Raw genomic sequence first — 14,298 nt, 5'->3', positions numbered from 1 at the left:
ATCATAAATGTCTCTGTGATGCCCACAAAGATGGTTATTAATATTCTAACTAGGTGGGTGGCTATGCTGACTCTCTTCTGTGGCCCCTCCAGGTCCTCTCTCCACCCTTGTCCACCGAGCTTCCAGCACACTGACATCTACAGACATTGCAATAGGCTTCGGGGTTTGGCCAATGCGGGGGGCGGGGGGGGGGGGGAGTGAGCAGGAGAAGAAAGAAGGAGAAGGAGGCCAGGGTATTTATTCCTCAGTTTCTCTCCCTCCAGGATTCCCACTGGCTGCAGGGTCCTGATTTCTGGTTTTGGGGCCCTGCCATTGCTCTCCTCACCTCTTCAGGCCTGTTACCAGTTCTAGGCACGGCATTATCACTTGGGATTTCCCTTCACCTTTCCACCCTCTATAAATAGTCCCTTTATTAAATTCTCCTCAAATTATCCAATACATGTGTGTCCTCTGTTTCCTGTCCACACTCACCAATAAAGGAATTGGCTCCAGGAACAGCCTCAGATAGAATACTGAGATTGGACTGATCATAAATTCAGAGCACAGGGGAAGCCTCTTTGCAGCGGGGGAAGAACACCCAGATGATTCACTGCATGCACAGGTGTCACCATTACTCAAATTATCCTTGGGCAGGGGTGGGGGGGTGGCAGGGGTGAAGTGGATAATACTGCATTGTTGAGGGAGGAAGATGGCAGAAGAAATAGCTGTGGCTCTTCTTCACTATGGTGTGGCTTCGTGTGTCTTCTCATGGCCACGGGAGAAAACTGGAAATTATCAATGTCTGACAGGAAATGCGAGTGTGGAATCAGGACACCTTGATGGCGCCTTGGAGGGGTCCCTCATCCCCTATAGGCAAAATGAGCCCACATGGCTGAGGATGGGCACCAGGATGTCATTGTAGGGGTTGCCAAGTTGTGGTGCTAATTAAGTGCTCAGCCCTCTAGGGCAGCATAAGAATATGCTAACATAAGGGCACCGAGGGACTCTGAGATGAAATGGGGACATTTGGGCAGACATTGGCTTCCGTCTCCCCAGACATCAGCTTCAGGACTCTCCCCACCTCCAGTCTTCCCTGGCCCTTGTCAAATCAGGTCCCAGAGCAGCCTGGGCAGAGAAGCACAAGGCCCACGCTGAGAGGAGGACGCCCAGACAGAAGGAATTACAGACCTTGCTAAACTGTCTTGGCAGGAGCCACAGCAATATGTGTGGGAATGGGTTCTAAGGGAAATAGACCCAGGAGGGTGGAATGTCAGGTTCAGTTTGCCCAAACTCAAGTCCATGGATGCTCATCCAGGATTTGGGATTTAATGTGTTGGCTCAAACACCTGGGAGAGGCATAAATAGTCTATGAGGTTGGTTAATTAAAGCCTGGATTTAATGGTAGCCTATAGTTAGTAAACTTGAAATGCCAGAATTTCCCTGGCATAATGTAAAGGAAAGAATCCAAAATCTCAGAGAGGTGTGCATGCCAGATTGGATTTATTATGTGCAACCTGCTTAGCCACCCCTCAACACATATTTTAAGCGGGTCTGGAAAACACCTCTTTGCCAAAGCATTATGAAATTCATTGGTGAGGGGTGCCTGCCTGGCTCAGTCAGTAGAGCATGCAACTCTTGATGTCGGAGTCAAGAATTTGAGCACTGTGTTGGGCACAAAGTTTACTCGGAAAAAAGAAAGAAAGAGAAAGAAAGAAAGAGAAAGAAGGAAGAAGGAAAGGAAGGAAGGAAGGAAAGGAAGGAAGGAAGGAAGGAAGGAAGGAAGGAAGGAAGGAAGGAAGAGGGAGATAAATGCATTGGTGAGAGTCACCCACATCCTTGACTTGCTCTGATGGCTGTCCTCTGTAGGCTGGAGATGCTAGTGGGGGATGCTGGATGAATCAGTAGAACTGGATTCCGTGATCTCAGTGGAAATAATGGTATCCTGGTAGCGTAAAGGCCAGGTGGCAATGTTTAACAGCCAGAGGAAAGGTAGCCATAATACCCCACATTAAGACATGGGAAAGAATGGTCATCCCATTGGACACAATGACAGTCCTGTGGACCCTCTTTCCCCAGGCACGTTAGGCCTTGTTCAGTGGACTCATGGTGGCAGGGATGGAAGCTATGCTTTGGTTCAGTAACAGTCTTCCCTTCTCTGAGGCTAATGTGGCTGTGACCAGTGCTGAATGCCCATCCTACTTACAGCCCCATGCTGAGTCCCTGACTGGGTGCCATTCTCACCTGTTTATAGGCTGATTTGACTGGGCCCTCCTAGCATGGAAGGGCTGTGCTTTATCCTCATGAGAACAGACACATATTCCAGGTATGAATTCACCTCCTCTGCCTACAGTCTTCTGTCAGCACCACTATTCTGTCAGCATCAGGTATTCTGATGGACAGAATACCTTACCCATCACTATGGCATTCCACACAAAATCGCCTCCAACCGGGGCTCACATTTCATTGCCAAGGAAATGTATAAATGAGCTCACTCCCAAGGAATTCACTGATCTTACCGTGTGCCCCATGACCTCAAAGCAGCAGGCAAGAGAGAATGGTGGATTGGCCTGCTGAAGGCTCATTTGGAGCATAGCTGCGAAAGCACACTTTGCAAGGTGCAGGGGCTATCCTACTTGATGCAGTGTTTCCTTAAACCATAACCATACATGGTCATATATAACCAAGAGGTAGGGGTAGTCAGAGCCTCCTCACTATTACACCTGAAGTCTATAACCTACCAGGAGAATTTTTGCTTCCCATTCCAATAATGGAATGGACTCAGAGGGCGTGGTGATCCTAGAACCCCAGAGAGAAACACTTCCCACCATACGACAATCATAGAACTGATGACTTGAAAGCTGAGATGGCCCTGGCCATTTTGGTTTCTCCTGCTACTGATCCAATAGGCAGAGAAAGGCGCCTCTGTAATGTCTCAGTTGGTGAAGCCCAATTACTAGAGAAAATTAGGTTGCTACTGCATAATAGAGATGGGGCTAGATCTGGAGCCCAGGGGAGTCACTGAGGTGTCTCTTAATAATCCTCCCAGGGCGCCTGGGTGGCTTAGTCGGTTGAGCGCCTGACTTCAGCTCGGGTCATGATCTCACGGTTCATGTGTTCGAGCCCCGCATCTGGCTCTGTGCTGACAGCTCGGGGCCTGGAACCTGCTTCGGATTCTGTGTCTCCCTCTCCCTCTGGCCCTTCCTCTCTCTCTTTCTCTCTCTCTCTCTCTCTCTCTCTCAAAAATAAATAAACATTAAAAAAAATTTTTTTAATTAACATCATAACTGAAACATTTCCCCGTGTCATTACAACCTCTTCGGAAAGAATCAAGACTTAGCTCAAGTATCTTCTAAATCATTTTTCCTAAGGCTCACATCGGCTCCAGAAAGGATGATCTCCCTCTCCCGGGACCCCCCACACACACGCGCACACACCAGTCGTGACATCTGTTACACTCCAAGTCCCTTGCCTGTTTATGAGCCTGTCTCCTTCCTTGACTGGTGGGAGTAGCTCTTTTTGTCTTATCCCCAGCCCCAATTCCTGGCATAAAACAGACACCAAGAAATGGTTTGCAATACGAGGATATTCTGAGGCCTGCATAGTATTTCATCCTAGAGAGCCACTCTGGTTTATTTAGCTCCTTCCTTGTTATTGAACTTTCAGGTGATTTTTATTTTGTATTATACCTATCACTGTAGGACTTTTTATTTGATCAATGAAACAGGTGCCCCGTCAGTATTAACTGGAAGACACTTCTACTTGCTACTTCAGCACACACACATCCTGATCTGGCCCTCTGACTGCAGTCTTCTAATTGGATATGTCAGATTTACAATTGGTAACTGCTTGGTTAATAGCGGCGGTCTTTCTCTAATAAGCACTGCTGCTTTTCCTTCATTTTCTTTTTTCATATCCTATGTGGCTCATCCCAGTTTAGAAGAGCCCTTGGTTTTCTATGTGTATATATGAAAAAAAGGGGAGAGAGGGAGAGATCATCTGCTGTGCCAGGCACTCAGATGGGTACTCCTATCAGACAACCTTGTATGAAGAGCCCTGGAGAGACTCCTGTGAACACATCCCTAGAGTGAAATCCCAGCTCCACCACTTGCTGCTAGGGGATCCTCGGAACTTCATTTTTCAGAGTCGCAGTTTCCCCAGCTGGAAACAGGGATGAGAACACCTGATGGGGTGATTGTGGGTATTTAAGGAGAGGTCTGTGAATAGGACCTGGCTCTTAGTAGCAGGTCAGCAAATGGCCAAGTTTAATCCCAAGTGAGGAGCTCAGAGAAGGATTTCTCTCAGAGGAGCTCTGAGATGCAACGCCAGCATGTCAGGACATCCTCACAGTCCTGGGCAAGGGCATCTTTAGGACCCGCAAGACTGTGCCCGCAGAGGGAGATTCTTGGCGCTTCTGGAAGGAGGATACCTATGTGACAGCGGGCAAGGAAAGCTTGCAGTGCTTTGGGGATGAGACCTGTAACCTGGAGCTGGGAGTGGGCCGGTGGGAGGGTAGCTGAGCAGCAGGAGATGGTTCCAGCCGGCAGCCGGCAAGGTAGGCGGCTGGCACAAGGGGTCTTCTGCCTCCCCGTTCCTGGGAAGGTCTTAAAACCCTAAAGAGGCCAGAGGGCTCCTTCCCCATCTGTAATGTGGTAACGGAGCCCGGGCCAGCACCTCCCCAGGCTGGAAGGCAGGAGAGTCGTTAGGGACACCTGCCTCCTCCCCGCCCTCGCCCCCTCCCCCTCCCAGCGGGAGCCCGCGCAGACCTTGGGCACCTGGGCGCGGGCTGCGCCTGGGAACAACTGGCGCCCCTGGCCTCCAGGCCTCCCTGAGGGAAGGGGGCGGGACGTCGGAGGGTGCAATAGACAGAACTATTAAGGCAACCATCCCGACGGAAACGGGGTGAGGCTGGCACCAGAATAAAGAATCCTGAGAACCAAGAAGAAATAAACCCTCCAACATAAAAGATATTAACATAGAGAATGTCTCGCAAGTAATAGGGATAATCGATATCCTGGGATAGTAATCGATATCCTCGCAAGTAATCGATATCCTGGGATAATCGATTAGCGCGGGGGGGGGGGGGGGCATGAAATTTAGATGCATGTCTTCTATCATACACCGAAATTAATTCCTGATAGAGTTAAATGGTGATGGGAGATTGGGGATTAAACTACACACGCACAAAAAGACAGTAGAAGGGAGAATGTATCCGTTCTGTAGAAGGGCGAGGACTTTCTAGGCTTAAAACGGATAAGGAAGGCGTCTGGGTGGCTGAGTGGGTTGGGTTGAGCGGGGAACCCTTGATTTGCGTTCAGGTCATGATCTCATGGTTTGTGGGATACAGCCCCATGTCCACATCGCAATGATAGCGGGGAGCCTTCTTGGGATTCTCTCTCTCTCTCTCTCTCTCTCTCTCTCTCTCTCTGTTCCTCCCCTGCTAGTGCTCTCACTCTCTCTCTCTCAAAATACGTAAATAAACATTAAAAAAAAAAAAAAAAAAAAACGTGAGATAAATCCCACTAGGAAAGACAGATGTGTTGGGGGCGTCTGGATGGCTCAGCCAGTTAAGCCTCTGACTTCCGCTCAGGTCATGATCTCACAGTTCATGAGATCCAGCCTCGAGTTGGGTTCCTGTGTGGACCTTGCTTGGATTCTCTCCCTCTGGCACTCTGCCCCTCCCCCATCTCTCTGCCCCTTCTCCCCCGTCTCTCTTGTGCGTGCATGCTCTCCCTCAAAAATAAATAAAAAATAAAACTTAAAAAAAAAAAAAAAGCTGCTGCATAATATTCACTAATGCAGGTACACCAAACATTAATTCATTTGGCCCTTCCCCTAGCGTTGAACAATTACACTGTTTCCAATTTCTCTTGCTTTTTACATATACTACTACTTCAAAGAAAATTTTTGTGCATAAATCTTTGTCTTATAATGACTGACTCATTATTTCATTAGGGTATATACCTAGGTGTGAAGTTTCAGGGTCAAAATGACAGCTATAGCTAAAATTTAGTAGAGTCACTGAAAATGGCATTTATGAAGAGGGTTTTTTGTTTTGTTTTGTTTTGTTTTTTTAAGATTTCATTTTAAATAATCTCTACACCCAACCTGGGCTTGAATTTACAGCCCAGAGATCAAGGAGATGAAGAGTCACTGCTCTACTGACTGGGCCAGTCAGGTGCTCCAAAAGAGTTTCTTCTTCTTTTTTAATGTTTATTTATTGTTGAGAGAGAGACAGAGCACAAGTTGGGGAGGGGCAGAGAGAGAGACAGAATCTGAAGCAGGCTCCAGGCTCTGAGCTGTCAGCACAGAGACTGACATGGGACCAGAACCCATGAACCCTGAGGTCATGATCTGAGCAGAAGTTGGATGCTTAACAGACTGAGCCACCCAGGTGCCCCTAAAGAGTTTATTCTTAGATTCGATGAGTGGTGCCTGGGTGGCTCAGTCGGTTGGACAGCCGACTATGGCTCAGGTCATGATCTCACGGTCTGTGAGTTTGAGCCCTGCGTCGGGCTGTGTGCTGACAGCTTGGACCCTGAGGCCTGCTTGGGGTTCTGGGTCTTCCTCTCTCTCTGTACCTCCCCCACTTGCACTCTCTCTCTCTCTCTCTCAAACATTAAAAAAAAAAAATTTTTTTTAAGGTAGTCGATGTAACAGGCAGGGAATATTCATGAAATCTCTGAAATTTCCCCTCAATATCATTGTGAATCTGAAACTGTTCTAAAAACTAAATTCTATTTTTAAACGTGGCGGGGCGGGATGTTGTAACAACACTGAAATAAGTGTATTGGGCTTTTTGGCTACAGTGAGGTCAGCCATCAGGAAACCATCCAAGCCCCGGCTCTGCCACCTGCCAGCTGTGTGACCTTGAGCAGGTCACTCAACCTCTCTGAGCCTCAGCTGCCTCACCTATGAAATGGAACTTATAGCGGTTGGCTGGACAGAATGAAGTGTTGAATGCAAGGCCTTGAATACAGCCTGGTGCTCTGTATCCTGTAGATGGCAGGGCCAGTGAGTGGGAAAAGACTTTGCAGACCGTGAGGTGCTCTTCAGATGGGAGGGAGTAGGCTGTGGGAGAGGCACCTTGAGTTCCCTGGCGCCTGAGAGGGGATTGGGTTTGGGGGCCAGGGTGGTGGTGGGAGGGGCCCTCACTGGGGAAACGGCTCCGGCTCCGTAGTGGAGCAGCTGAGGTGCAGCTGGGCCTGTGGCCTGGGAGGCAGTCTTGCGGGCACCTCCTCCCGCAGCCCACAGTCTGCAGCTGAGTCCTGCCTCTTCTCAGGTGGGCCATGGCCAGGACTTGGCTGCCGCTTCTCCTGGCCCTCGGGTGTCCAGCCCTGCCCATAGGTGAGCCCCCTCCCTGCATCCCTCTCTGGGCCCCATTCGTTTGCCCAAGCCCACTCCCTAGCTCCTGACCTCCTTGGGTGTGGGTGGGATGTGGGGAGGCAGGACAGACCTATGTGGGGTCCCTGGGAAGGGTCTCACCATAAGCCCACCACTCCCTTCCCCACAGTATTCACCTTCCAGCTACCTCTCTCTGGGGCTCCAACTCCTGTTCCCTGGAGTCCACAGTGTTGGTAGTAGGGCAGTCACTTCTTGGAGGTAGATAATAAGAACAAGCTGGATGGGCATCCAGGGAGGGTGGGGATGGGGTAGCCAGGGCTGGGACATGGGCGGCATTGTGAGATCCTCTCCTGTCCTTCCTGTCCTGGACTCCTGCCCTCAACAGTACCCTATTCCAAAAGGACTCAGAATGCCTCAGGTTCATCCCTGCTCCCCCTTCTTCGTGAGTTCTCAGGAGAGGTCCCAAGGCCCCAGTGACTTCCCAAGGGTATTACCCTCAGTTCCTCAAAGATCAAGAATGGAGCCAAAGGACTTGTGTTTAGAGGAAAGAATTCTGGGGCGCCTGGGAGGCTCATTTGGTTAAGCGTCCAACTCTTGATTTTGGCTCAGATCACGATCTCACGGTTCATGCATTGGAGACCCGAGTCAGGCTCCATGTTGACAGTGCAGAGCCTGCTTGGGATTCTCTCTCTCCCTCTCTCTCTGCCCCTCCTCTCTAAACAAACAAACAAACAAACAAACAAACTTACGGGATAGAATCCCAGCTTCATCTAAAAGTATGTGCATGTTTACATGTTATGTGGTGGGGAAAGGCCTTGATCTCTGAGTCAGGGCATCTTCTTTTTAAAATTTTTTAAAAAGTTTTATTTATTTATTTTGAGAGAGAGCATGCACTAGCAGGCAGGGGAGGGGCAGAGAGAGGAAGACAGAGACAATCCCAAACAGGCTCCACAGCATCAGCAAGGAGCCTGATGCTGGGCTCGATCTCAGGAACCGTGAGATTATGACCTGAGCTGAAATCAAGGGTCAGACACTTACCCAACCAAGCCACCCAGGTGCCCCCGCATCTTCTTGATCTAAAGCTGGCTTCTAGTATTTTCATAAGCTGTCTCTTGCTAGGGAGATTAACCATATCCATGTGAAGCAGGGAGAGCCCATGGCAAAAGGTCTGGGAAGGAAGCAGCCAGGCTGAGGAGGAGCAATCCCGGGCAGCTTCATGGAGGAGGCACATGCTAAACTCAACCTGGGGAGTGTCTCTATCTGTACAACTGGACAGGCTCAGGAGCTCACTTTCGGCTTTCTCTGTTCCTTTTGTTTGCCATGCCTTATTAATATTAGTATTGATAAAATAATACTAATACTTTTCTGCCAAGGTGTTTGACATTCATGACCTTTATTCTTCACAACAATTTTACTGGGCTGGTGTTTTTAAGTTTATTATATTGGTGCAGCATTCAAGACTCAGTAAATTAAGTGGACCAGCCAAGAGTCAAACCAACTCTGTCTGAGGCCATGTCCCAGGCTTGATCCACTGTGCCATGTAGCAAAATCTTAGTCACCCTTCCAAGTGGGGCGGGTCTATGGGAGCAGGAGTCAAAAAGACCTGAGTTCCAATCCTGAGTAGGCTACTTACCTTCCACATGCTTCCAGATCAGTTCTTTGACCTTCAAGAAACCTTCCCTGAGCACCCCCCACTCTGACCTCCCCACAAGATTCTCTGGTGTCTTTTCCTGTGCCCTGGGGAATTTCTTTAGCTTGGCTGCATTTAATTCATGGGGTAAATTTGTGGGTTTTAACGTTTGAGATTTTATTTATATGAAAAGATATCCAACTATTCAACAATAACATTTTGGTCATTATATATATTGTCACCTTCACTGAAAAGTATAAGATTGTAGAAAATCAAGACTATCCCAGAAAATATAGGACAGATGTTTGCAGTACCCATGTGACTTTTTTTTTTTTTGAGAGAAAAAAAAAACTTGCACGAGCAAGTGGGGGAGGGGCAGAGGGGAAGATTGAGAGAGAGAGAGAGAGAGAGAGTATCTTAAGCAGACTCCATAGTCTGTGTGGAGTCCGACTCGGGGCTCAATCCTACGACCTTGGGATCATGACCTGAGCCAAAATCAAGAGTTGGATGCTTAAACCAACTGAGCCACCCAGGCACCCCTATTTTTGATTTTTTAACTATGAAATAATACATACACTTGAAATAGGTGAATTGTATAATACATAAATTATGTCTGAACAAAGCTCTTTAAAAAATATTATAGGGGCACCTGGCTGGCTGGGTTGGTAGAGCATGCGACTCTTGGTCTCAGGGTTGTGAGTTTGAGTCCCACCCCACGTTGTATGTAGAGATTACTTAAAAATAAAATCTTTCTAAAAAATACAACAGACTGGAGCGCCAGGGTGGCTCAGTCAGTTAAGTGTCCAACTTCAGCTTAAGGTCATGATCTCATGGTTTGTGAGTTCGAGCCCCGCATCGGGCTCTGTGCTGACAGCTCAGAGCCTGGAGCCTGCTTAGGATTCTGTGTCTCCCTCTCTCTCCACCCTTCCCCTGCTCATGCTGCCTGTCTGTCTCTCTCTCTCAAAAATAAATAAACATTAAAAATATTTTTAATACTACAGACCTACAGAAAAGAACAGAGAATAGGGCAACAAACACCTCTGCATATTCCACTGAGATTAACAAATAGTTAAAATTTTGCCATATTTGAATCAGATAAAAGAAACAAAAAGTTACAGATACATTCGGAGCCCTCTTTGATCTCATTCCAGATCTTATTTCCTTCCCTTCCTCCCCAGCGGTAACCACTCTCCTGAGGCTGGCACAACAAGGTATTATAAGAATGTGTTTATGCACCTGCTATCTTTCCCATAGGAAAGGTTCCTTGAGGGCAGGGACAACGTCGTCACCAGTGTTTTATCCCCAGTTCCTGGCACAGAGTATGCCAGATATTGGGTGAGGGATATGATGGATATGATGGGTGAGGGAAGGATGGATACATGGATGCATGGATGCGTGGACAGATCTACAGATGGACGGTAGAAGAGGTATAGGAAAGACGGATGATGGGGAAAACATGGATGAATCTGTGGGTAGATGCAAGAAGAGAGGGATGGATGAGTGGGTGGAAAGATAGATGGATGGTGGAAGCAAACCCAGATGGAAGGACAGAAGTCTATTATGAGGTGCTGGCCTGGGAGGGCACAGACAGATCAAGCCCCCCACAGGTGCATGCTCTCTTACAGGTGTGGGCGGCACACCCTTCCCGTCTCTGGCCCCACCAATCACGCTGCTGGTGAATGGGAAGCAGCAGACGCTGGTGGTCTGCCTGGTCCTCGATGTTGCACCCCCTGGCCTTGAGAGCCCCATCTGGTTCTCAGCTGGCAATGGCAGCTCGCTGGACGCCTTCACCTACGGCCCTTCCCCAGAGGCTGACGGCACCTGGACTAGCTTGGCCCAGCTCTCCCTGCCCTCTGAGGAGCTGGCAGCCTGGGAAAACTTGGTTTGCCACACTGGGCCCGGGGCCGGCGACCACAGCCAGAGCACACGGCCCCTCCAGCTGTCAGGTAGGGACGGCATCTGGGCCCCTGTGGATGCTCCCTGCCCCTCCCCTACACACCCTGGAAACAGGATATGGTGGGAGACAGGGCAGGCTCTGGGCCATGGGGGCATGGAGGGTGTCCACATGCCAACCATCTGAATGAGGTGACGATGGGTAGGATCAGAGCAGGGTGACCTCAGGGCCCTGAATCCTGGATTTGCAACTCCTTCAAATATCCAGGCTTCAAATATCTCCTTCAAATCCAGGCTCTGATGCATGACTTCCAAGAGGTAGTACCTCCTCCCTTCTATTACCTAGGGTTAATATCTGTGTTGCCCTATATATGACGCCCTACTTATAAGGACCAAGCAATAATTAAATAACAAAATTTTTTCATCTACTTATTGTTTACCCTGCAACAGGCACTGTTACAAACACTTTACATTTATAAACTAGGTCATATTATTTTCCCAATATTACAGGCACAGAGAAGCTAAGTGATATGTCCAAAGCCAGCTATTATTTTTACTAGATGACTTCCTCTTTTTGGATTATGGCAGTTTTGTCATCTTCCAAACGGGAATGTGGACTAAAGTTCCCGCCTTTCAAAGAAGGGTGCTAAGAAAATCAATTTCTTGTCTGAAAGTGCTGAGGCACCTCAGCCTCCCCTGGGCACAGAACAGTCGACCGTGGGGAGTGAGAGAGATCTGGGCCCCTGAGAGGAGTCGTAGCAAATGGGCCCCAGGTTCCTACTGCTGGTTCATCTGGTTCATTTGTCCAACATGCCGTGAATGGCTGCCCTGTGCCAGGCTGGGAACATAGTGCTTGGGTGGAGGGCAGAGCCCATCCCCAAAGACTCATTCTCTTCTCCTTGACTGGCAGGAGAGACTTCCTCAGCCAGAACCTGCCTCTGGGAGCCTCTCAGGGGTGAGTACTGGGGATCTTGGGCTCTGTTAGGGTCTGGCCTGATGGTTCCACTCTGCTGGGGCAGGGGGTTGGTGGTGTTCCCTGAAGAGGCTGCCTTGCTGGGTTGGGGCACTGGCAAGCCTGGGCTTGAGTCTACCTGTGGGTAAATGGGAGTGGGTCCTCTGACCCCAGAGTACTCCCTGGACACCAGTTGGAAGGTGTAGGTGAGAGTTAACGGGAGGCTCCTTAAAGCTCTCCTTGGGCAGCCCAGATGGATGGTGTCAGCGTCAGAGCCTTGGGAGACTGGGTGATAGACAGTCCCACCACCCAACAGGCAGAGAGAGTCATGAGTCAGGTTCTACTTCCTCACCACATAGAGCATTTGGAGCTGGTTATTTGCCTCTGCATCAGATGCTAATTTCTGCCTGGCATACATCCCCCTGGTTTGGGGGGGAATAAGATAAAATGAAGGCTGGGAAGGTGTGCGTTATTATTACCAGTTAGAGCTCAGGTCAGACACCAGGGAGGACTTGCCCTGGCTTTGGGGAACGGCGGGGAGGAGGAACGGCAAGGGCAGAGGACAAGGCCCCTCTTCCCCAGAGAACGCCCTCCTGCGAGTGGGGCTGACGCTGGCCTCCAGGTCCCTAACTGCTTTTCTCTCTCCCGCAGGGACGCGGGGCCAGGCGCTGCGGCTGGGGGCGCTGCGACTGCTGCTTTTCAAGCTGCTGCTGTTTGACGTGCTTCTGACCTACAGCCGCCTCCGTGCCCTGCCCTCCACGCTGGGGGACCCCGGGCTCCCCGCGCCCCCCAGGGGCCCCCTGGAGCTCCGCCGTCTCCCGCAGCCTCCGCCCGCAGCAGAGCCTTCAGCTCCAGCCACCTGGATTCGCCGCAGTGCTGGGGGGACGGCAGGCCCGGGGCTCACCCTGTCGCTGCAGCCCCGCCTTCTCGGCTGGGAGTCCAGGAGCCCGGTGTGGGAGGAGGGGACGCTCCCTACCCACCGAGCCTGGGCCTGGTGCTCGTGAGTCACCCTGAATTCCTGCCTCAAGCCTTGCAATCTTTGTGTGTGACCTGCCTCCTATTGCAGATGGAAATTTCCGGCGCTGGGGTTTGTTTCCCGCCTCGGATTGAGGGCCTTCTGAGGGAGAAGGCTGTATCTCTCCCATCAGACCGGGAGCCGCTTGAGGGCGGGGATCCACAGGTACAGGGACCCTTGAGGTGCAGAGAACTGAGAACAATTAAAGGGGAACTTAAATGACACAAACAAATGAAACATATTTTAATTCACGTCTGCCCTGGGAGGAGGGGATTTGGCAGATTTTTAAGAAGCAGAAATCTGGGAGGGCTCCCTTGAGGAAGAGGGCTTCCTGAGGGTGAGACTCTGGGAACTGTAGAGTGATGCCAGGGTTTGGGGAAGATGCTGTCCTACCTCTGTCTCCTTCTCCGCAGGCAGGCGTGGGGTGAGGCTCCCTCTCTGTCTCCCTATCCTGACCCAGCCTTTGCAAGAGGTCAGGATGAGGAGCCCAGCAAGCCAGGAAGGTGGGGTGCTGGGCCTGATGTGAAGTTTTGTACAGACTTGACAGAAATGAACAGGGCCAGGATCCCAGGGTAACAGGATCATATACAATGCCAAGAGCATGGATATTAATTACAAACTTACACCTTATTAATCAGTTAAGGGTCATTATTCATTTAACAAATATTCATTGAGCATCAACCCTGAGCCAGGCACTAAAGAGTCTTCTTGTTTCCTAAAGAGTGTTCTTACACTGATAGTATATGAGGCCCCCACAGTAGAGTGTCTGGCCTCTGTTTCTCCAGCACTGGCAGGAAATCCAGTCTTTCCAGGGGTTCCTCTCCAGTAATCACCCGCAGGAATCTCTGGGTGCTTTCATGTGAATCCAGGTGTCCCCTAGGCAGCACAGGACAGTCTGCTGGACAAGTGGTGCTACCTTTGTCTTTCTTCCCCCAAGGTGGTATTAGCAAATGCTCTAACATCACCCCCCACCACCACACACACATGGTGTCAGTGACATTTCCATCTTTCCTGAGCCTCTGTGCCCTCTCAGCTACTGTTCCATGAAAACCCTCACTATCTGCTGCACAGCTCATCTCTCACCAGCCTGTAAGGAGATACTCCAGCCTCTTTTTGGATTCTTCAAGGAGGGGTATCCCACAACTTCTGGGGACAAATCCGTCCACCATCCCTACATGGCTTGCTCCTTCCCAAACACACGGACTGAGAAGAAGTCTAAGCTAGGCTGGGTTGGGGCAAGGGCATGTCTGGCCATAACCTCAGACTTTCTCCAGCCACTGTCCATTTCCAGCCCTGAGCTCCTGCCAAACTGATTTGTGCCTCAGTAAATGTCCTTCAGACGTCCTTTTGTTCATTTTGTAATCAGAGCTTCCCTTAGCTTCAACGCCCCTCCTCATCGTGTTCCAATCCCCCAATCCTGCCCTGCCCCAGGCTCAGTTGCTACTGTGGCTGGCTTAACATTATTTCCCAGGAAGGTTCCTGGGCCTA

At 50.0% G+C, this 14,298-nt stretch overlaps 1 protein-coding gene across 2 annotated transcripts; it reads left to right on the top strand.

Moving 5' to 3' along the window:
- Positions 1-7,180: 7,180 nt before the first annotated feature.
- PTCRA (pre T cell antigen receptor alpha) lies at positions 7,181-13,042 on the top strand. Of its 2 annotated transcripts, XM_019457164.2 has the most exons (5): positions 7,181-7,323; positions 10,102-10,161; positions 10,576-10,896; positions 11,754-11,798; positions 12,447-13,042. In XM_019457164.2, the coding sequence occupies exons 1-5, from the start codon at positions 7,266-7,268 to the stop codon at positions 12,797-12,799; spliced, it is 837 nt and encodes a 278-aa protein (XP_019312709.2). In that variant the 5' UTR covers positions 7,181-7,265; the 3' UTR covers positions 12,800-13,042. The 2 variants fall into 2 exon arrangements, with proteins under 2 accessions (XP_019312709.2, XP_019312710.2); XM_019457165.2 differs by lacking the exon at positions 10,102-10,161.
- Positions 13,043-14,298: the final 1,256 nt, after the last annotated feature.

The sequence above is a fragment of the Panthera pardus genome, unplaced genomic scaffold, assembly GCF_024362965.1.
Source record: "Panthera pardus isolate Hobbes unplaced genomic scaffold, ASM2436296v1 HiC_scaffold_17, whole genome shotgun sequence".
NCBI classification, from domain to species: Eukaryota; Metazoa; Chordata; class Mammalia; order Carnivora; family Felidae; genus Panthera; species Panthera pardus.
This window is presented reverse-complemented; position numbering and strand designations above follow the sequence as displayed.

Coding starts and splice junctions, on each gene's coding strand:
- PTCRA (XM_019457164.2), top strand. CDS start 7,266: ATGGCCAGGACTTGGCTGCCGCTTCTCCTGGCCCTCGGGTGTCCAGCC. Junction 10,162..10,575: donor CCTGAGGCTGGCACAACAAG/GTATTATAAGAA, acceptor GCTCTCTTACAG/GTGTGGGCGGCACACCCTTC. Junction 10,897..11,753: donor ACGGCCCCTCCAGCTGTCAG/GTAGGGACGGCA, acceptor CTTGACTGGCAG/GAGAGACTTCCTCAGCCAGA.